The 23620-nt window shown below is 59.2% G+C and overlaps 2 protein-coding genes across 25 annotated transcripts in view; both read left to right on the forward strand.

Moving 5' to 3' along the window:
• Positions 1-3661, forward strand: part of MCF2L (MCF.2 cell line derived transforming sequence like) — a 150769-nt gene extending 147108 nt beyond the window's left edge. For 15 of the 24 annotated variants that reach the window (XM_079136699.1, XM_079136710.1, XM_079136720.1 and 12 more), the window contains 4 exons: positions 312-433; positions 1442-1554; positions 1806-1909; positions 2890-3661. In XM_079136699.1, the coding sequence (XP_078992825.1) occupies positions 312-433; positions 1442-1554; positions 1806-1909; positions 2890-3014 (464 nt within the window). In that variant the 3' untranslated portion in view covers positions 3015-3661. Of the gene's footprint in view, positions 1-311; positions 434-1441; positions 1555-1805; positions 1910-2035; positions 2140-2889 lie in introns of those variants that run through there. The other 9 variants (XM_079136716.1, XM_079136701.1, XM_079136706.1 and 6 more) reach the window with 1 other exon arrangement.
• A 4305-nt stretch (positions 3662-7966) lies between these two features.
• On the forward strand, positions 7967-21082 carry F7 (coagulation factor VII). Its single transcript, XM_079136737.1, has 8 exons — positions 7967-8075; positions 9522-9682; positions 16826-16850; positions 16926-17039; positions 18107-18247; positions 19046-19155; positions 19547-19670; positions 20283-21082. The coding sequence occupies exons 1-8, from the start codon at positions 8006-8008 to the stop codon at positions 20873-20875; spliced, it is 1338 nt and encodes a 445-aa protein (XP_078992863.1). The 5' UTR covers positions 7967-8005; the 3' UTR covers positions 20876-21082.
• The last annotated feature ends 2538 nt before the right edge of the window (positions 21083-23620 follow it).

Genomic DNA, 23620 nt, shown 5'->3' on the forward strand with positions numbered 1-23620 from the left:
ACGGAAATGCCTTCTCCTCAGGTGTTTGCTCTGGGGCAGGGGCTTGTGGGACTGGGCCGACAAGGGCCAGGTCTCCAGGCAGGGCCTGGGGTTTCTCTCCCAGGGATTGGCAGGTGGGAGCAGGTGCCGTCCACGTCGGTCTCCCTGTGACTCTGGCAGCATGTGCAGGAGCCAGGGAGCCTGGGCAGGTCTCGCAAGGACAGAGGCTTCACCTGTGGTCTCGGCTTGGAGCCCTGGCTGCTCGCGTGGACCGGCTGGCCAGACGGTGGCCTCGCTGCGGTGTGGCCCTCACGGGGCCTCTTCCTCCCTAGGCTGGAGCAAAGGCACCCACTCCCTGGAGGCCCCTGAGGACGAGGGCGGCTGGTCCAGTGCTGAGGAGCCCGTCAACTCGTCCGACGCAGAGGAGGACGGCGGAGTGGGCCCCAAGGAGCTGGTAACCTGCCTGCCTGGGGGTGAGGGAGGGGCTGGGCCCTGGAGGGAAGCTTTCTAGAAGGCCACCTCAGCCGGGGTCTCGCCAGGGCTGCCGCAGTCATTTGCATGTTGAGCTCGAGCTGGGGTTACCCCAACAGATATCTATCGCACATCCATGCTGGGTCTCTCCCGAGGGCGGCATGAACAAGCCGAGAGTGTGAAGGGTGCACAGAGCAGGCCGTGTGGCAGGAGGGGACCGGGCTGGTGAACGGGACAGCAGGGCCTGCCGAAGGGCTGGACCTTGTTCTCAGTGTTTTGGGGAGGGGGGTTCCTGGCTGCTCTGGGCCTGCAGGGAGCCAGGGGGGTTGTCCCCCTGAGGCAGATGGCTCTGTGAGGAGGAAGGGCCCTCACCACCCCTGCCCAGGCCCTCCTGCCAGAACCCCTTCCCTCAGCTCACAAGCTTCTGTGGGAACGGGAGTGCCGGTTCTCCGGTCCTCAGTTCCACATTCCACAGCAGAACTCATGCCAGGAGCCTCGGTGTCGTCCGCGGGTGCCAGGCCCCGTCCCCAGCTACTGATAAAGCAAGAATCCCCACTCCCAAGGGAGGCACAGAAAGCTGTAAGGATGTCCTCCAAGAGAACACAGCCAGGGAGAGCCCAGAGGTAGACGGGGCTGACCACTCAGAGAAGGCGGCCTTGGACAAGCCCTGCCTGGGTGGGCATCCCAGGAGGAAGGGACACAGACCAGCACGGAGCCCAGTGTGCCCAACCGAGAAGCCAGGGAGCCCTGAGGACAGCTGGCACACCCGCTTGGGTTTTCAATGGTGGTCCTACTATGGGGCCTCCCAGCATCTTCCTAAGACGGGGTCTTGCTCCCATATCAAGGTGCTTGACGTCCACTCGGGACACACACTCGCTGCCCTGAGTTGGTGCTGCCCAGGTGCAAGTGCAGCACAAATTCGTGTCCTCCTACTGACGCTGAGCAGCGGGCGCTGACCTGCTCGCGCTCTGCCTGTGTCGGTCTCCCGCAGGTCCCGGGGAAGTACACCGTGGTGCTGGACGACGAGAAGCGGGGCCCGGACACGCTCGCCGTGAGGAGCGGGGACGTGGTGGAGGTGGTGGAGGAGGGCGCCGAGGGGCTCTGGTAAGGCGGGCGCGCTCCTGGCCTCCCTCAGATGCCCCACCCCCTGCTTCCTACCTGGACGCGCCGGATGCCCCGCCCACTCAGGCCCTCCCAGTTGCGATATGCCCCGCCCACTCAGGCCCTCCCAGTTGCGATATGCCCCGCCTACTCGGAGGTGCCGCGCCCTCCCGCCTGGGACCCGCACACAGGCCCCTACCCGCGAGGAGCGCCTGGGCCTGGCGCCGCTGACCGCTGGCCCCCGCCTCTTACAGGTATGTCCGGGACCTGACCAGCAACAAGGAGGGCTGGGTGCCGGCCAGCAGCCTGTCGGCTCTCCTGGGCAAGTCCAGCTCGGCTCAGTGTTTGAGCAGCTCAGGTAAGACCTCGGCGCGCGCTGGGCGCCCCGAGTCCGCCAGACGCGCACCCCAGCTGGCCTGCCGCCGAGGTGCGGAGGCGCGCAGGGGGCCGCCGCCCACCGCGTCTCCGCCCGGTTTCCCCGCAGAGTCCAGCCCAGGGTCGGCGGTGCTGAGCAACTCCTCGAGCTGCAGCGAGGGCTGCCCCGCGCCCTTCTCCGACCTCCAGGGCTAGGAGCCGCCTGGCCCGCGGCGGCGGCAGGCGCAGACCCGCGCGCCCTCTCCGGGTTTTCTTTCGCTTGGGCTCGCTTAGTTTGGGGAGGGGACGGTGCTCGAAGACAGCCAAACACACGAGGACCCCAGTGCGCCCGCAGGCTGCAGAGGGACGCGGGCCTGGGCAGCTGCGAGGCGCAGAGTGGACGGAGGAGGAGCCTGGGGCAGCCCCGCCGGCCGGCCGCCCTCCGGGGCTCCAATGCCTCGCGTGCTGCTTGCTGCGGGAATGTTCCCATGGGAGACGCCTCGGAGGGCAGCCCGCCCGCGCTGCCCACAGCCCGGAGAGGGGCCTGGGAACTCTGGCTTTTATAAGTTTCTGATTTTTTTAAAAAAGGGGTTAATCCCATGGCCATTTTTTGTGGTACCTTGGCCTCAAATCTTTACCAAGAATCACTGTGTTTACATGAAATGATAATTTGATACTGTATTTGATATAAAACTATTTTTTTGTTACTGGGGTTTACATCGAAGCACGTTGTTTATGCCACTAAATGATTTGGGCACTCCTTGAAGCATACCTGGTCACAGGTGAACAAACACATCCCTTGGTAAAATCAGGTGGCGTCTCCACAACCAAAAGCAGTAGGAAACCAGATCCTTCTACATGCATAGGTCTTATTTCACAAGAAAATTCAAACTAAATTATGAACCTTCTTTTCTACAAAATAAGGGGACTCTCGATTTTTTTAAAGAGCTTCACTGAATCAGCATATTTTTATTGTTTTTAAAGACAGTGTAAAGACGCAGTTTCTGCAGGTCTTAACTCCCTGTCAGCTGCAGCTGGCACCTGGCAGCAGGACGCGGGTCCTTCGGGGCCACCTGCCTCTCCTTGCAGGAAGTCTGCTGTGCTGTTAGAACCAACTTGAACGCGGGCAGGAGGTCTCCTTTCTTCAAATGATGGCAGAACTGGAATGAAAACTCTTCTGTTTTCCAGACCCTTTTTATGTGTTTCAGAAACAAATCTGTTCTCTCCAGACTGTTTCCAGGAGGGCAGACATTTTTGTAGGTGTCTTTGCGTGTGTACATATAATCTGGATGTAAAGGCGTATTTATGGTCTCATGCTGCTGAACATGTGTCACTTTATAGTCCTCCATATCTCCTTGCCCTGCTGCTGTGGTGGGCTGCCGCTGTGGCCCAGCCCCACTGTGTGGCCAAGGTGAAGCCCCCTCCCCTCCCTGTGGTGCACAGAGCCCTTGCTGGCCAGACCCCCAGAGGATGGGCAAAAAGCAGGAGACCTGCAGAGACACCGCAGCATCTCTCCTGTGCACACGTCACTTGGACACGACATGGAATGTGGTCTGCCTCATCGCCCATCCAGATGTGGCTCCTTCCATCTCATCACAGGGTTGTCCTATCTCTTGTGATTAGTCCCTCATAAAGGCACTTTAAAATGTCATGTTTCATTCACTGTTACTTTTTTTTAACTGCTGATGTAAATGAAATTTAAAAATCAGAGTTCTTTATTGTATGGATGAAGTTTGAATAAACATCAGAAACCCCTGCTGTCTGCCTGCTCTGTGAACACAGGACGCCCTGCAGAGCTCCACAGTGGTCTAGGGCCTGCACAGCCAGGCAGAACAAGAGGCTGTATGGGGCACGACTTAAGAACACACCGATCACCACTGAGAAGTCCAAATTTGAGAGTCTTTATTAAGCCGGCCGGCTGACTGTCTCACACAATGCCCCAAAAAATGGCTATTGGGAAGAACAGCCCCAACCACAGGTTAGAGGAATTCTTATACCAAAAATCACATCAATCATAAGTGTCTGTTGCTATGATTCGAAATTACAAACTAACATCATGAGATCATCAACAGAGGGGGAAGTGGGTCAGAATGACCCTACCTAGGTACAAACTAAAGAATGGTTGCTAACATCCACACAATCACCGTTCACATGGTACATTGTTTAGGAGAAATAGGGATCAAAAGAGAGCAATTTTCACTACATAGGAGTTGCCATTGTATATTATTAAACATGTCACACCAAGTAACTGATGATGGGCACAGAGGCGGGGTGTTCCCATGGGAGAAGCTTATTTCCTACATAACATGGAGTCTCAGAGCAGAATGGAGTCTGTTTAGTCATTTCCCTTAGAGTCTGGCCTATAACATTCTCACGGAGCCAGATCTGTCAGCCCATCACAAGGCCAGCAGTGGCAGGACCCAGGGAGTGCAGGCCCTGTGTCCTGTGTGCTTCGCCTTGTCCTCCTGTGATGATGATAAGTAGTAATGGGGTCATACATGTCAAAAGTTGAAGGTAACCTGAGAGATGCAGAGATGCCTTTACAGATTAACACACCCCACAACTTTAAACCAAAATGGTGGAGAATGCAGGAAGGTTGTTGGCCTAGGAGAAGAAGGGAAGGGTAGAGGAAGGGGAAACACAGTGAACAGAAAACACAAAATAACAAGGACATGAATCCAGACACGCCCAACCCCACAGCGGGTGCAAGGAATGTGGTGATCCACACGAGAGGCTCCTACTGGAGGAGCACCAACCCGGATAGACTGATAAAGGAGCCCAGAGTAAAGTCATGCCAAGATTGAAAATAAGATGAACAAGTCCAGACAAGCACTCACTGGGGAAAGCAGCATAACCACACAGGACACAGCCATGGACACAGGCACTTAGTAAGGAACAGTGTGGCAAACTCTTAAGCAAACCATAATAAGTTCGAAACACAGAGAGCAAGCCTTGGCGGGCAGGATGAGATGCCACTATCTCCTGTGGAATCTGGTAATTGTCCTTAGAAATAGAAAAGGCTGGGGCTGGGGATATAGCTCAGTTGGTAGAGAGCTTGCCTTCCCCAAGCACAAGGCCTCTGGGTTCAATTCACGGCACCGCAAAAAAAATAAATAAATAAAATAGAAAAAGCAGTGCCACCTTCCAGCACACATGGAACATTCTCAAGTGTTTACAAACCAGTTTAATTTGCTGTTCACTCATCACTTCTGGGCCAATTTTAACGATTTAGCTTTTAAACATTTGTTTAGAAGACATTTGGGGGTCTAAAAGCTATTACAATAGACAAATAACTGTTAAAGGGGACCCCGAACATTTGCTTTTGAACATTTGTTTAGAAGACATTTGGGAATGTAAAAACATGTCTCCAAGATCTGTGTTAGAAAGGCCACATCTCTGGGATCTGCCCCTAGAGGGGACAGGTGTCCACGTGTTGGCCAGGCTCCGAGGGCTGCAGCTGACGTGCAGCTGGGATTGGCTTTACAGCCAACTGTATCTGATCTTTACATGACACAGTGAGTTACCCACTTGAGGAAGCTGAAAAGTAGGACCAGTGAGCTCAGAGTGGGAAGAGGGAAGGACTAAAACCCAGAGAAGAACAAAACCACAACAGGCCAGAACCAAAGCGTCGTCCCCAAGAAACCCCACAAGATGGACTGACTGGTGGAAGAGCTAAGAGAATCCACAACAAACAAAGGCTTTTAATTGAGAGGACAATATGGACAAGTTCCTGCTAACATATCTGGGAAACAGGTAAAATAGGAAATTTCTTTTTAAAAAGCTAAACTGTTAAAAATTGATCCAGAAGAAAGAAAATTTTGGGGTTGATGAATGAATAACAGAAATTTAATTGCATTAAAAAACTTCAAATCATACCAGACCCAGGTGGTTTCATAGGCAGACAAAGATATTTACACAAGCTGGTTCAAACAAAAAATATAAAAAGGGGAAAAACCACAAATCTCTGAAGCAAGTTCTACCTTGATACATAAAATATGAAGATGAATGTAAAAATTCCAAAAGCCCAACAGTGTGTTACAAATAAAAGTCACAGAGGCCCAGGGTGCGGCTTGGGGTAGAGTGTGCGCATAGCCTGCTCCCAGCTGGAAACTGGGCTCCGCTCTGCTGCACGCTGCGCAGGCACAAGTGACGCAGGCACAAGTGACACCGGCCCAAGCAGGTGTGTCCCACAGGGCACAGCCGGGGCAGCGTCAGAAGCAGTGCTCCCCTTCGCACTAACACCCTGAGGAGGACGTGCCAGGTGCACAGTCAGGGAACCAGCTGTTACTGAGCAGTCATCTACACTGCTGGGTAAACAAGGAATAGAAGGGGATCTTCCTAACCCAGTAAGATGGTGGATTCCCCACCTCCAAAAGCCTATGCTCAAAATACTTCAGAATCGTCCCCACTGAGGGCAGAACACAGGGGAGCCCTCTCCTGCACCTGGTCCTTCCCTGGGAACACTGGTGATCGCAACAGAAGGAAGTGAGGTGTGGAAATCCAGGAGAACGAAAGATTGTTAGAACTGACAGTCGCCAAGGTCAACTCTCAAAAGGGCATTGCCAGCAGTAACAAACCAGAAACGGTCGTTATTCTAAGCAACCAAGTGACAAAATGCTGAAATAAATGGGACTTGTGGGTAGAATATGAAAAGCCAGAGGACGCCAGAGTGGTGGATGCCTGGAGAGAGGCATAGGGATGGGGCGATGCACTATCACCAGGACGTCAGTTCTCCTCCCCACTAACCTGCACACTTAGCGTGCCCCTGACGGACTCCCAGCAGGGCAGTGGTCGGAATGAGAAGATGAGCCATAACGGATGTGGCAGGACGCACCCAGCAGAGCCCTGTGGATTCTGGGAAGGGGCGGGGCTTGCCCAGCCTGCCCTCTAGATGGAGCACAGGGCCCACTGGCCACAGCAGGCGCAGAGCGTTCAGTCTGCTGAGCAGAATCCTGACAGGCCGCCTCCCTGTGCTGTCCCAGCACTGGCTCCTGAGGACTCAAGAGTGCAGGGTTCCACCTAGACCCACAGAGCCTCGGCCACTTGGCCTCCCTTCCATGTCTGTCCCAAGGTCACAAGGCCCTGTGACTGGTCTCGGTACATGGGGGGACAGGCACGGGGTTGCTGTCCCACTCTGCCTGTGGACCCCCACTCTGTGTGCCAGGTGCCTTTTTGCCCATCTTTTAAAGTGTAGCTTTTGTGTCTTCTAAAAGAAATATATCTTACCTGCGAGGCAAGAGAGCTTATAATCGTCATGGTTTTCAAGTTCATGAAGGCTCTAATCCTGTTGCACAAACTCACAAATCTGCCCTGGGAAAGGGGCGTTAGGTTTGAGTTGGACAGGTTGTGAACTTTATCCCAAAATGAGCAGCTGCTTTGAGGGCCGGGAAGGCCACAGGTGCGGAGAGGAGCAGTAAGTCAGGACCTCCCAGGCAAGTCCAGCTTTGAAGGAGTCAGCACGGACCCATCCCTGGGAGGACATTTTCCCCCAGAGGGTCCAGCCCAGGCCCCCTGGGTCGCCAGGAGGCATGGATGACCAGATCCCGGTGCTGCTGGAACAGCCCAGTTTCAGCACAGAAAGCCCCACGTCCTGAGAAACCTGGCCAGGGCTGGGCCAGCAGTGTGCAGGGAAGGTGTGGGCACCCCAGCAGGGGCCCCGTTGCAGCAGAGACAGGGTCAGTGCAGGGCAGCGGGCTCCTTGCCCACCTGAAAGACCAGGCTTCCCACACAGCAGAGGGCCGCAGCCTGGGTCTCACCAGGTATCCCACGTCCTCTGTCCTCACCCGGTGCCACTCCTCTCACTAGCACTGCGACCCTGGGGTACGTGTCCTGTGCAGTGGAACGTCTCCCATGTTTTCCTTCGGGGCCGAGGGCTTCAGGGTTCTGGTCTAGGCCTGGAGTCCCCCTGCCGGGCACAGGCCCCAGCCCACACTCTGCCACGGGGCTGTGGCTTTCCCCAGCGCCCCTCCTGTCCCCGATGGGGCGCCAGGCTTCCAGCTGGGCCGGGCAGGCACCCTGTCCTCCCCTCCTCCTCCCGGGCTTGCCCTTTGCCCCCGTCCCCCTCTGGAGTGTCCGCAGCAGGGAGCAGCTGAGCTCCAGCATGGCTTCTCAGGCCCGCAGGCTCGCCCTCCTCTGCTTTCTGCTCTGGCTTCAGGGATCCCTGGCTGCAGGTAGGTCACTCGGGAGGGCTTCCCTGCCAGGAGAAGGGCCCAGGCTGTTGGCAGCAAGTCCTGAGGGCTGGCCCAGGCCGCCCAAGCCTCGCCTCTGCTCCAGACAGCCATTCACCAGGAGCGTCTGCTTCCAGACAGCAAGTGTGCTGGTGCTCACAGGCATGGCACACGGAGGGACACAAACTGTGTGTGGGTGTGTGTCCACACACGTGTGTACATGTGGGTGTGTGTCCACACATGTGTGTGCATGTGTGTGTGTGTGTGTGTGAGACAGACAGAGACAGAGATTGGGGATTGAGCCCAGGGACCCTCTACCAGTGACCCACATCACCAGCCCTTTCTGAAATCTTTTATTTTGAGACGGGTCTCACTAAATTGCCAGACTGACCTTGAACTTGTGACCCTTGCTCCCAGCCTCTCGCGTCCCTGGGGTCACAGGCGCGCACCACACTTAGCTGAGGAATGGTTCCTGATGGCACAGACGTTGGCTGATTATTTTTCAAGGAACTTCCAGGCACACGGTGTCTCCTGGGTACTTGTGGGCACCCACCAGTGACGCTGGGCAAGCACAGAGGTGGACTCTCAGAACACAGCTCCTGGGTCCCGGGAGGAGGCAGCGGCCAGTCCGTGGGGCGCTGGGTGCAGGGCTGGCCTCCGACCCCAGCCCACTGGAGGCTGAGCCTCAGGGAGAGAGCTCAGAATGCGTGCGGCCAGCCAGGGCACCTGGCACCTGTGGCTCTGTGCTTCTTCCCAGCTGCCTCTGTGCCTTGGCCTCCCTCCTCCCACAGCAGCCTCCGCCCCCGTCTTGCTCTTCCCACATCTACTGGGGGTCCCAGAGGAGCCGCAAACTCACCCTGAACCACACTGTTGGGATCACCTGTGCCCTGGGTGGGGGTGAATCCTGGACTCACCAACCCCACTGTCCTCGGAAGCAAGATGGCGACACTAACCACCTCCCAGAAGCTGCCAGGGTCTCTGGGAGCAGGAAGGTGCATGGGAGCCACAGGGACCCCAGGGAATGGCAGGCAGGCAGGGGATCAGGCTGCCCAGGGTAGTGTGGCCTGGGAGGCACCCGGGTGTCCACGGGAGCAGGACCTGCTGTGTCTCTGTCTCCCCCTCCGTGCTCCTGGGCACTGGGCGACACTTGGTCTTCAGACTACTGGTGGGACAGTGCCCCAGCCAAGCCATCCAGCAGGCCCTTAAGGCATTCCTAACAGTGGGGCATCCAGGTCCAAGAGGGTGAATGCGGCACTGACCACCACGGACACAGGGCACGGGGCCGTCCCCAGCCCGCAGAGAAGCACTCCAGCTGCGAGGCCTGGGCCGGGCTGCATCGCTGTCTGGGCCCCCAGCCCTGAGGGAGGCACTCGGGACAGCAGGCCCCGTGTTCCCTTCAGAGTGGGCAGGACATGCACAGGCCGCCAGGGCTCAGGGCCTCCTCCTCAGTCTTCCTGACGCAGGAGGAAGCGCACAAGGTGCTGCACAGGCCGCGGCGGGCCAACACCTTCCTGGAGGAGCTGCGGCCCGGCTCCCTGGAGAGGGAGTGCAAGGAGGAGCAGTGCTCCTTTGAGGAGGCCCGGGAGATCTTCAGGAGCACGGAGAGGACGGTGAGTGGGCCTCGCCCGGCTGGGAAGGCCACAGGGCCCGAGAAGGGGGCAGCGGGTGTGGGGCCACGTCCACACCTCGGCCGAGGCGCTGCTGTGTGGACGGGGTGTCCAGCAGGTGACCAGGCAGGCCCTGCTGTGCACAGCTTTCACTGCAGGGCCCCGTCCCTCGGGGTGGATTCAGTCTCAAGGCTGCCGCTCTCAGCTCGCCATGCGGACTCGTCTCTACATGAGAAAATGTCATGCACGAGGCAGGAGGAGTCCCGACCTCCCAAGGAAGTCGGGAGGACCCAGGGCTGGCCCTGGGTCACAGGAAACTGAGGACACATGAGGGAGAGCCGGCCGGCAGGCCATTTCCACCCAGGACCTCAAGGAGCAGGCCAGAGCAACAAGGGGGCATCTGGCCTCGAGTGCACGTCACCCCAAGGTGTCTGCACCCCAAATCCAGCACGGAGACACAGAGGGACACAGGAGGCTCGACCCGTGGTCAAATGCACAGCCCCTCACACCACACCACTCACACAACACCATTCACACCACACCACTCACACCACACCCACTCACACCACACCACTCACACCACACCCACTCACACCACACCCACTCACACCACACCAATCACACCACACCCACTCACACCACACCACTCACACCACACCACTCACACCACATTCACTCACACCACACCACTCACACCACAGCCACTCACACCACATCCACTCACACCACACCACTCACACCACAGCCACTCACACCACATCCACTCAAACCACACCAACTCTCACCACACCACTCACACCACACCCACTCACACCACACCACTCACACCACACCACTCACACCACAGCCACTCATACCAGTCACTCACACCACACCACTCACACCACATCCACTCACACCACACCCACTCACACCACACCACTCACACCACACCACTCACACCACACCCACTCACACCACACCACTCACACCACACCCACTCACACCACACCCACTCACACCACACCACTCACACCACATCCACTCACACCACACCACTCACACCACACCCACTCACACCACACCCATTCACACCACATCCACTCACACCACACCACTCATACCACACCACTCACACCACACCACTCACACCACACCACTCACACCACAGCCACTCATACCAGTCACTCACACCACACCACTCACACCACATCCACTCACACCACACCCACTCACACCACACCACTCACACCACACCACTCACACCACAGCCACTCACACCACACCCACTCACACCACACCCACTCACACCACACCCACTCACACCACATCCACTCACACCACACCACTCACACCACACCCACTCACACCACACCCACTCACACCACATCCACTCACACCACACCACTCACACCACACCCACTCACACCACACCCACTCACACCACATCCACTCACACCACACCCACTCACACCACAGCCCCTCACACCACAGCCACTCACACCACACCCACTCACACCACACCACTCACACCACACCCACTCACACCACATCCACTCACACCACACCACTCACACCACACCACTCACACCACACCCACTCACACCACACCACTCACACCACACCACTCACACCACACCCACTCACACCACACCACTCACACCACACCCACTCACACCACACCCACTCACACCACACCACTCACACCACATCCACTCACACCACACCCACTCACACCACACCACTCACACCACACCACTCACACCACACCACTCACACCACACCCACTCACGCCACACCACTCACACCACACCACTCACACCACACCACTCACACCACACCCACTCACACCACAGCCACTCACACCACAGCCACTCACGCCACACCACTCACACCACACCCACTCACACCACACCACTCACACCACACCACTCACACCACACCCACTCACACCACAGCCACTCACGCCACACCACTCACGCCACACCCACTCACGCCACACCACTCACGCCACACCCACTCACACCACACCCACTCACACCACACCACTCACGCCACAACCACTCACATCACATCCACTCACACCACATCCACTCACACCACACCCACTCACACCACACCCACTCACACCACACCCACTCACACCACACGCACTCACACCACACCACTCGCACCACACCACTCGCACCACACCACTCGCACCACACCCACTCACACCACACCCACTCACACCACACCCACTCACACCACACCACTCACCACACCCACTCACACCACACCACTCACACCACACCCACTCACACCACACCCACTCACACCACACCCACTCACACCACACCACTCACCACACCCACTCACACCACACCACTCACACCACACCACTCACACCACACCCACTCACACCACACCCACACCACACCCACTCACACCACACCACTCACACCACACCCACTCACACCACACCCACTCACACCACACCCACTCACACCACACCACTCACACCACACCCACTCACATCACATCCACTCACACCACACCCTCTCACACCACACCACTCACACCACATCCACTCACACCACACCACTCACACCACACCACTCACACCACATCCACTCACACGACACCCACTCAAACCACACCACTCGCACCACACCCACTCACACCACACCGCTCACACCACATCCACTCACACCACAGCCACTCACACCACACCCACTCACACCACACCCCTCACACCACACACCTCACACCACATCCACTCACACCACACCACTCACACCACATCCACTCACACCACACCACTCACACCACACCACTCACACCACACCCACTCACGCCACACCCACTCACGCCACACCACTCACGCCACACCACTCACGCCACACCCACTCACGCCACACCACTCACGCCACATCCACTCACGCCACACCACTCACGCCACACCACTCACGCCACACCCACTCACGCCACACCCACTCACGCCACACCCACTCACACCACAGCCACTCACACCACACCCACTCACACCACACCACGCACACCACACCACTCACACCACACCCACTCACACCACACGCACTCACACCACACCACTCACACCACACCACTCGCACCACACCACTCGCACCACACCCACTCACACCACACCCACTCACACCACACCACTCACCACACCCACTCACACCACACCACTCACACCACACCCACTCACACCACACCCACTCACACCACACCCACTCACACCACACCACTCACCACACCCACTCACACCACACCACTCACACCACACCACTCACACCACACCCACTCACACCACACCCACACCACACCCACTCACACCACACCACTCACACCACACCCACTCACACCACACCCACTCACACCACACCCACTCACACCACACCACTCACACCACACCCACTCACATCACATCCACTCACACCACACCCTCTCACACCACACCACTCACACCACATCCACTCACACCACACCACTCACACCACACCACTCACACCACATCCACTCACACGACACCCACTCAAACCACACCACTCGCACCACACCCACTCACACCACACCGCTCACACCACATCCACTCACACCACAGCCACTCACACCACACCCACTCACACCACACCCCTCACACCACACACCTCACACCACATCCACTCACACCACACCACTCACACCACATCCACTCACACCACACCACTCACACCACACCACTCACACCACACCCACTCACGCCACACCCACTCACGCCACACCACTCACGCCACACCACTCACGCCACACCCACTCACGCCACACCACTCACGCCACATCCACTCACGCCACACCACTCACGCCACACCACTCACGCCACACCCACTCACGCCACACCCACTCACGCCACACCCACTCACACCACAGCCACTCACACCACATCCACTCACACCACACCACTCACACCACACCCACTCACACCACACCACTCACACCACACCCACTCACACCACAGCCCCTCACACCACAGCCACTCACACCACATCCACTCACACCACACCCCCTCACACCACACCACTCACACCACACCACTCACACCACATCCACTCACACCACACCCACTCTCACCACACCACTCACACCACACCCACTCACACCACAGCCACTCACACCACACCCACTCACACCACACCCACTCACACCACATCCACTCACAACACAGCCACTCACACCACACCCACTCACACCACACCACTCACACCACACCCACTCACACCACACCACTCACACCACATCCACTCACACCACACCACTCACACCACATCCACTCACACCACACCACTCACACCACACCACTCACACCACAGCCACTCACACCACAGCCACTCACACCACACCACTCACACCACACCCACTCACACCACACCACTCACACCATCCCGACTCACACCACACCCACTCACACCACACCACTCACACCACACCACTCACACCACACCCACTCACACCACACCACTCACACCACACCACTCACACCACACCCACTCACACCACACCACTCACACCACACCACTCACACCACACCCACTCACACCACACCACTCACACCACACCCACTCACACCTCAGCCACTCACATCACATCCACTCACGCCACAGCCCCTCACGCCACACCACTCACGCCACATCCACTCACGCCACACCACTCACGCCACACCACTCACGCCACACCCACTCACACCACAGCCACTCACATCACAGCCACTCACACCACAGCCACTCACACCACAGCCACTCACACCACACCCACTCACACCACAGCCACTCACATCACATCCACTCACACCAAACCCACTCACACCACATCCACTCACACCACACCACTCACACCACAGCCACTCACACCACACCCACTCACACCACACCCACTCACACCACACCCACTCACACCACATCCACTCACACCACACCACTCACACCACACCCACTCACACCACACCACTCATACCACACCCACTCACACCACACCACTCGCACCACACCCACTCACACCACAGCCACTCACATCATATCCACTCACACCACATCGACTCACACCACAGCCCCTCACACCACACCCACTCACACCACAGCCACTCACATCATATCCACTCACACCACATCGACTCACACCACATCCACTCACATCACATCCACTCACACCACATCCACTCACACCACAGCCACTCACACCACACCCACTCACACCACAGCCACTCACATCATATCCACTCACACCACATCGACTCACACCACAGCCCCTCACACCACAGCCACTCACACCACAGCCACTCACACCAAACCCACTCACACCACACCACTCACACCACACCCACTCACACCACACCACTCACACCACACCCACTCACACCACACCACTCGCACCACACCACTCGCACCACACCCACTCACACCACACCACTCATACCACACCCACTCACACCACACCCACTCACACCACAGCCACTCACATCACATCCACTCACACCACACCCACTCACACCACACCACTCACACCACAGCCACTCACACCACATCCACTCACACCACACCACTCACACCACACCACTCACACCACACCCACTCACACCACACCACTCACACCACACCCACTCACACCACAGCCCCTCACACCACAGCCACTCACACCACATCCACTCACACCACACCCCCTCACACCACACCACTCACACCACACCACTCACACCACATCCACTCACACCACACCCACTCTCACCACACCACTCACACCACACCCACTCACACAACAGCCACTCACACCACACCCACTCACACCACACCCACTCACACCACATCCACTCACAACACAGCCACTCACACCACACCCACTCACACCACACCACTCACACCACAGCCACTCACACCACACCACTCACACCACATCCACTCACACCACACCCACTCACACCACACCCACTCACACCACACCACTCACACCACACCCACTCACACCACACCCACTCACACCACACCACTCACACCACACCACTCACACCACACCCACTCACACCACACCACTCACACCACACCCACTCACACCACACCCACTCACACCACACCACTCACACCACACCCACTCACACCACACCCATTCACACCACACCACTCATACCACACCACTCACACCACATCCACTCACACCACACCCACTCACACCACACCACTCACACCACACCCACTCACACCACACCACTCACACCACACCCACTCACACCACACCACTCACACCACACCACTCACACCACACCCACTCACACCACACCCACTCACACCACATCCACTCACACCACACCCACTCACACCACACCACTCACACCACACCCACTCACACCACACCCACTCACACCACACCACTCACACCACACCCACTCACACCACACCACTCACACCACAGCTACTCACACCACACCCACTCTCACCACACCCACTCACACCACACCCACTCACACCACACCCACTCACACCACACCCACTCTCACCACAGCCCCTCACACCACATCCACTCACACCACACCCACTCACACCACACCACTCACACCACATCCACTCACACCACACCCACTCACAGCACCGCCCACTCACTGTTCGCTTCCTCATACCATGATTTCCTCCACCATGGCCTCTTCACACCACAGCCTCCTCACCCTTTCTCATCCTGACGTCACTTGCACTCCCTGAGACCAGCATGCCCCTCTTCCCGTGATTTTGTTTTTGTGCCATTTCCTTTTGTGGTGTCCAGGGTTCCTACCCGTGTCCTTCTCCAGGGCACCTGCATTTCAGCTCTGCTGGCCTAATCGTTCTTAGGTGCTGCTTTTCCCCGCTACGTGTCTGGCCTCCCTATAAATCCTCTACCCTGCCTCTTCCTCTGGAGAGGGAGTCCCCTAATCTGTGCCTTGTTCCCAGTCATCACTGGGGAGGTCGATTTGGCACTGGACTCAATTGTTCAGTCCCAGGGGAGAGGTCACATGGCCTCCACCAGATCCCCATTCCAGGGGAGAAACGTCCCCTGCAGACGGGCCCACGTCCTCCCGGGAGGGAAGCCCTCCGCCGAGTGCCCACAGAGGCTGCGGCCATCCCCTGGTGCTCTCACCTCTGCATCTACAGGCTGCTCTTGTTCCCTCAGACGCAGTTCTGGACTTCCTACAAGGGTGAGCCATGAAGGGCCCTGGGCAGCTGCCCCTGCAGCCCTTCTCTCGGGCACACTAACGCCAGCTCACCTGCAGACGGGGACCAGTGCGCCTCGAACCCCTGCCAGAACGGGGGCTCCTGCCAGGACCAGCTCCAGTCCTACGTGTGCTTCTGCCCCCCCGACTTCGAGGGACGCAACTGTGAGACAGGTGAGGCGGCCCTGCCCGAGCCTGCAGGAGCCGGCCCGGCCTGGGGTCCAGCCTGTCCTTGGCCCCCTGGAAGCCGGTCTGGGAGACAGCGAAGGCCCTTCCACCCTCGGGGGGTCAGAGAGCCTGCGTCTCAGGCTCCACGTCTGCTTTGGCACCAGCCCTGGGAAAGGCTGACAGGCTGGACACGGGAGGTTCTGTGCCACCATGGAGTCTCTGTCCCCCAGGTGGGTCAGCAGGGCAACGGGCCCCCTCCTGCCTGCTATTACCAAGGTCCAAAGCACGTTTTCAGCTGCTAAGTATCAAATGATAGCAAGGTTGGGGCGCCCCAGATCACGTCCAGGTCGGCACGCTCCAGTGCCCAGCCCTTATCACAGTGCAGGACAGCGCCAACCAGAGGGCCAGGTGCCGGCCCCAGTGGTCCCCTCCAGCAGTACTGCCAACCAGGGGCACTGCTGAGCACGTCAACATGGCTGACCCCTCGGGAGTTCCAGGGGGACCCACTGTTGGTCACGTTGGTGGCCATCATTGGGCCTCCACCTCCTGGCTGGCTGGTCAAGGCTTTCTGGACAGGCCTCTCTGCTGGAGCCTGAGGACACACATGGTGCCAACTTCCAATACCCACATCAACAGACCGAGGGAAGGCCCTCCTCTGTCTGGCCCACCAGGGTCCAGCCATCTCATGCAGGCATGAAGGCCACTCCCTCGCAGTCCCATCCTCCAGTCCTTTCACTGGGCAGGCTCCAATTCTGTGGGCACTGCTGCTGTCCCCGGAAAATCCAGCTTTCCCCAGGACCCTCCCTGGCCCCCACCAGGGCCTGGGCAGCCCATGGTCCTGGAGCTGCCCACCCCTCCTGGTGCCGCAGCTTTGTGCCAGCCTGTTCGCCCCATGGGGAGGCTGCTGGCAGGTGTGGCTCCCAGGTCTCACCCTTCCTGGTAGGTGCACAGGGCAGGTGCCCGTTCTCTCCGTGGCCCGCCACGCCCACCGCCTTCCCGGCCAGCAGGAGCGGCTGCCCTGGAGCTGCCACTGGCCCTGCTAAGCTCGCTCAGGCTGTCCCCTCTGTCCCCAGATAAGAAGGCCCAGCTGATCTGCATGAACGGGAACGGCGGCTGCGAGCAGTACTGTAGTGACCGCGAGGGAGACATGCGCACCTGCTGGTGCCACGATGGGTACCGCCTGCTGCCCGACGGCGTGTCCTGCAGGCCCACAGGTACCAGCTGCAGGGCCCTCGCGCCTCATGCCTCAGAGCTCAGCCACCAACCCTGGCCTGCCACAGGCCATCTCGCTGGCTGAAAGAGGGACAGGGCTTGATGTGGACTGGGCTCCTGCTGGGTGCCAACTGCCTCTCAGGGCCCAGGACAGAGGGGCTGCCCCATCCAAGGGCAGGCAGTGCAATGGTGCCCAGCACAGGCCCAGGGCAGCTCAGTACATGGTGCTGGGCCCCTACCTGTGGCAGGCAGGCCAGGGAGCCAAACAAGGCTTCGTCCGGCCTCCAACACCCACTGAGGGGACCTCTGCAGGGTTCCTGAACCCAAGTGACCGGCATCCGCACCCACTGCTGCCAAGGAGCTCCGAGGAAAGTGGAAATGCCCTCCACCAAAGCTCCGGCTAATGGGGCTACCATCCCAAACCTGAGGGGGATTGCCCAGCCTGGGCTGAAGGGCCTGGACGGGGCCGGACTCTACTGCACAGGCAGAGACAGACGAGCAGGGCCCCGTGAGCCAGCCGTCTGCGCTCTGGCTTCATCCCCAGGCAGAGCATCTTCCGGGCCTTGGTGAAGCTCTTCACCTGCAGAACACTAGCAGGACCAGTGCCGGGAGGCAGGGCCTCTGCCCTGCCGTCTCCACAGCAGGCAGCTCCGCAAGGTCCCCCAGGCAGCCTGGGACGAGACAGGCCCAGCAGGAGCAGTGTGACTCGGGGTCCCACCAGGGCCTGGTGCCGTCAGCCCCGAGCCTCCTCCCTCCCTCCCTCCTAACCCACCACCTCTCCCGGCTCCTGTTCTGGGCAGTTGAATACCCATGTGGGAAAATACCCGTCCTGGAGAAAAAGAATGGCAGCAACCCCCAAGGCCGGATTGTGGGGGGCAGGGTGTGCCCCAAAGGGGAGTGTCCGTGGCAGGTAAGGCCCCTGGCCCCTCGCGGACCCTGGGCTCCAGCCCCCCAGGCACATGCAGGCTTGTGGTGGGAGCTCGCTGGCCCCGCGGGAGGAGGCCCGCCAGCCACCTGGCCCAGGGCACTGCCTTGCTTGTGCAGGAACGGGAGGGGGAGGGGACAGCCCCGGGGCTAGCCGGGGACCGGGTAGGGCCACGTCACCTCAGGTCTGCAGGTGCACAGCAGAACCACACTGAGGGCACCAGGCCAGGGGCACACCAGGGGCACAGCTGCAGATCAGGCCACACCGTTCTGCTGGGGAGGGGTCACTGTGGCCCCAGGTTTCTGGTGGGGTCCACTCAGGCCGGTAGGCCCCAGGGCAGAGGGGAAGCCGTGGCGACCGTGTGCCTCCTGCCCAGGCTGTGCTGCTGCTGAACAGGGCGCTGCTCTGTGGGGCCACCCTGCTGGACCCCGGCTGGGTGGTGTCCGCTGCCCACTGCTTCGACAAGATCCGGAGCTGGAGGAACCTGTCCGTGGTGCTGGGTGGGTACTGCCTGCTGCCATCCTGAGGGCACTTTCCTAACGACCCCAGCTCGGCCACTGAGGCCGAGGCTCCCCACTCCCCACAACCCCTGACCAGACATTGCAGGAAGGGCGGCCTGGCGGGACCACTGGGGCCACGTCCTCTCCACCCTCTGCTCCCACGTGGACTGAGAAGACTTGGGTGTGCTGCACCCACACCACCTGCCCTCAGCCTCCAGGGGGCCGCAGGGTGGGGCCTCTCCTGGGGAGTCCAGGCCCGACCGGCGTGGGGGCACTGAGGAAGGCCAGGCCTCCCTGGGAGACACTCAGGCAGCCCAGAACCCTCCCCTCATCTGCCCAGTGCGGGGGTCTCACACTTCTTCCTCACATGCCCACCACCCTAGGTTCCAGATGTACCTGTCCATGCCTTTCCCACACCAGCCCCAGCAGCCTCTGGGGAGGCTCTGTCAGTGACCCTGGGGCTGAACACAAACCCCCAGGGCCCAGAGGAGACTCAGGTGCCCAGATGCAGAAATGACTGCGTCCCCACCCACAAGCTCCAGGCCAGAGGGCGAGTGCGGGGGAGCATGGGTGTCCCGGCTGGAGCTGGGACAGCTGTGGCCTTTTCCCCAGGCGAGCATGACCTCAGTGAGGACGACGGGGACGAGCAAGCCCGGAGGGTCGTGCAGGTCATCATTCCCGACAAGTACGTCCTGGGCAAGACCGACCATGACATCGCGCTCCTCCGCCTGCACAAGCCTGTGGCCCTCACCGACCACGTGGTGCCCCTCTGTCTGCCAGAGAGGACCTTCTCTGAGAACACGCTGGCCAACGTCCGCTTCTCATGGGTCAGTGGCTGGGGCCAGCTGCTGGACCGTGGTGCCACGGCCCTGGAGCTCATGGCCATCGAGGTGCCCCGGCTGATGACCCAGGACTGCCTGGAGCAATCGAAGCAGAGGCCAGATTCCCCGGTGATCACGGAGAACATGTTCTGTGCCGGCTATCTGGACGGCAGCAAGGACGCCTGCAAGGGGGACAGCGGGGGCCCACACGCCACACGCTACAGCGGCACCTGGTTCCTGACGGGGGTGGTCAGCTGGGGCGAGGGCTGCGCAGCGGCCGGCCACTTCGGGGTGTACACCCGGGTCTCCCAGTACACAGAGTGGCTGAGCAGGCTCATGGACTCCAAGCCCCGACCAGGCATCCTGCGGGCCCCGTTCCCCTAGCTCCTCGAAAGCCCCAGCCCCGCACTAGGACGCCGCGGCCACTGAAGCTGTCCTGCGTCCACCACCACCCCCCCCCCAGTCCTCTTTGTGTCAGGGAGAGAAGCACCAGAGCCTGAGGGAGGCGGAGAGGGGTCGAGGGGCCCGAGTCAAAGGCAGCGAGGAGACACGGCTGAGGGGACGGTGGGGAGGCACCAGCAGCCAGGCCCAGGGAGCACTGGCGCCCTCCTGTGTGCGCTGCCTGGTGACGGTACACCTGCCAGCGTGTGCTCACAGGGCCACTGCCACCCCACTTCACCTCACGTCGGCCTCTCACCTGTTTCCATTAAACGAGAAGCGTGTGTGTTTTAGCATCAAGTGGGTGTTTGTGCAGCCCGGGGTGCGCCTGCTTTCCCGCCCAGGGGCACGCGGGCTCCTCTCCTGCGGGCTGCCTGGTCCCCTGCTGTCTGGGCTGCCACAGGAGAGCCTTGGTGTCCAGGGCCCTTTTCTTGTGTGTTCCAGCATCACCGGAAGGAGCACTCTCCGTGGAGGTGGCCGTGGAGAATGGGACTTCTCCAGTGACGTGAGGCTGCCATGCCCCACAGCACGGGTGCCCCGGCCCTGCCAGAGGCCAGGGAGCACCTGCCCACAAAGCACCAGAGAGTGTGGCAGATGCAGGTTCTCAGATCCTGCCCTGACCACCTGGGTCGGGGGGGACATGTTGGGGGCTGTGCCATGCGGACGGCGCCAGAACGGCGCCTGATCACATCGGCATCGAGGAGGTTAATTGACATAAGCACACTCAGGTGATTTATCATCCACGCACACGATGCATGCACATGTGTTCTCGAGCACTCCTAATTGTGCCTGCTCGAACATCTAGCGTCTTGCTAATCTTTGCGTAAGAGGTGTGGCCCTACCCTCCACCTCCTGGAGGGAATATAAGTGGGCAGTAGGTAGAAGGGAAGTAGCAGCAGCACTAGCAGAAAGAAGCAGCAAGCAGAAAGAAAAGACAGCAAAGAGCAGCAGCTAGCAGAAAGAAGCAGAGAGAAGCCATTAGCAGAAAGGAAGAAGAAGAAGCAGCAAGCAGATAGATGCAGCGAGTAGGGGCAGTGGCAGAAGGCAGATCGCAAAGCGGAGAACTGAGAACACACCTTTAGGTTGCAGATCACAGATCGCAGTAAGCGGGACGCATCACTAAGAAGCACCTCAGATAGATGCACCTTTAGTTCACAGGATGCAGGACGCACCTTTAAGAAGCAGCAGAACTAAGAAGATATAGGTATCTCTGAAAGTGTAGTCTCTCTCTCCTAAGCAAAGTCTCTCTTTCTCTCTGATAAACAAAGTCTCTCTCTCTCTCCTCTCAAAGCAAGTAAGCCTCATTTCCTCTATCCTCTATAAATAAACAAGCAAGCAAGGAAGCAGCCCAGAGATAGTGGCTCAGTTTCCAGTCCACCACCCATAAGACCCATGCAAATTGTTGCTGCAGGCGGTGACAAATATCCATGGATTTGGTACCGCAAAGAGCCAGTGACAGGGACAGAGCCAGCAAGTTCCACTCCTGCCATACCCCAGGGCCAGTGAGCCCAGGCCACGGGACAGCCTCAGAGGGGGAGACTAAGAACCAGCTGACAGGGAACTGTAGCCGCCAGCTGGCCCCCCCAGCCCAGGAAAGCTGGCTGAACTCAGATGGCAGGAGCCCACCTGCTGGGGTGCTACCTCCTGGCAGGGCGCCCATGACACACAGCACCAGCAATGGTCATGCTGGTGTTTGGCAGCATTGGCTTCAGAGTGGGCAGGGGGTGCATGGACCACCATGGCCCAGGGACGCCCTGGCCAGCTCTGCTGGTGAAGTTTTATTCACATACACCATTCTTTAGTGGTCTGTGGAGAGGTTGGGACAAAGATCATCCAGCCAAAAAGGGCCCTGACTCACAAAGCCAGGTGTATCTGGTGTTGGGACCTCTTCAGGAAAGATCTGCCGGCCCGGGCCAGGCTAACTCCTGACAGTCCCCCAGTCAGCCAGAAGCAGAGGCCCACTCCACCTCTGCCCTGTGCCTCAGCCGCCTCCGGCACCAGGAGCCCACCCGCATGCCTGTCCCGAGGATAGACTCCGTCCAGGCAGAACCAGGACTGAAGGCACAGCACCTGGTGTCTCAGGCAAGGCAGTTTGGCAACCAGATGTGCAGGGTCTCCTTGGCCCTCAGACCAGGGGCAGGTCCAGAAACACTCTGGCCCCTTTGAAATAAATGCTGGCAGGACCCTCCAGGACCTAGGAAGAAGGGGACGACAGGCCCAGGACTCTGGCCAGGAGCTCACCAGACCTCTGCAAGGGGGAGATGGGAGGCCACTGGTCCAGCCTCAGCTTCCCAAACCTCAATGCCTGATGCCAGCACCCACCTCATGGGCTGCCATGATGGGCGCAGAGTGCCTTAGAGGCCTGGTGAAGGGTCTGGCGAGCCTGAAGGCCAGCTGCTCAGTGGGCCATGCTCACTTGTGCCCCAGTTTCTGGGAGCAGAGCCTGGGAGAGGGGACAGAGGAAGAGCGCCCAGAGCCAACGTCATTGCTGGGCCTCACCCCAGAGTGCAGACCTGCCACAGCTTCCCACCAGCCACACCTCACAGAACCCAGTCTACACTCTGGTCAAACCAAGGCAGCCCCTGGCAGGACAGGGGCCAGGCACAGCTGCTGGCAGCTGCCTTCCCAGGACCAGGGTCTGGTGCTGCCCGCCGTGTGGCAGTGACCATGCAGCGAGACTCCAGCTCCCGG

Source organism: Sciurus vulgaris (assembly GCF_902686455.1).
Source record: "Sciurus vulgaris genome assembly, chromosome: 4".
In the NCBI taxonomy this organism is placed as follows: domain Eukaryota; kingdom Metazoa; phylum Chordata; class Mammalia; order Rodentia; family Sciuridae; genus Sciurus; species Sciurus vulgaris.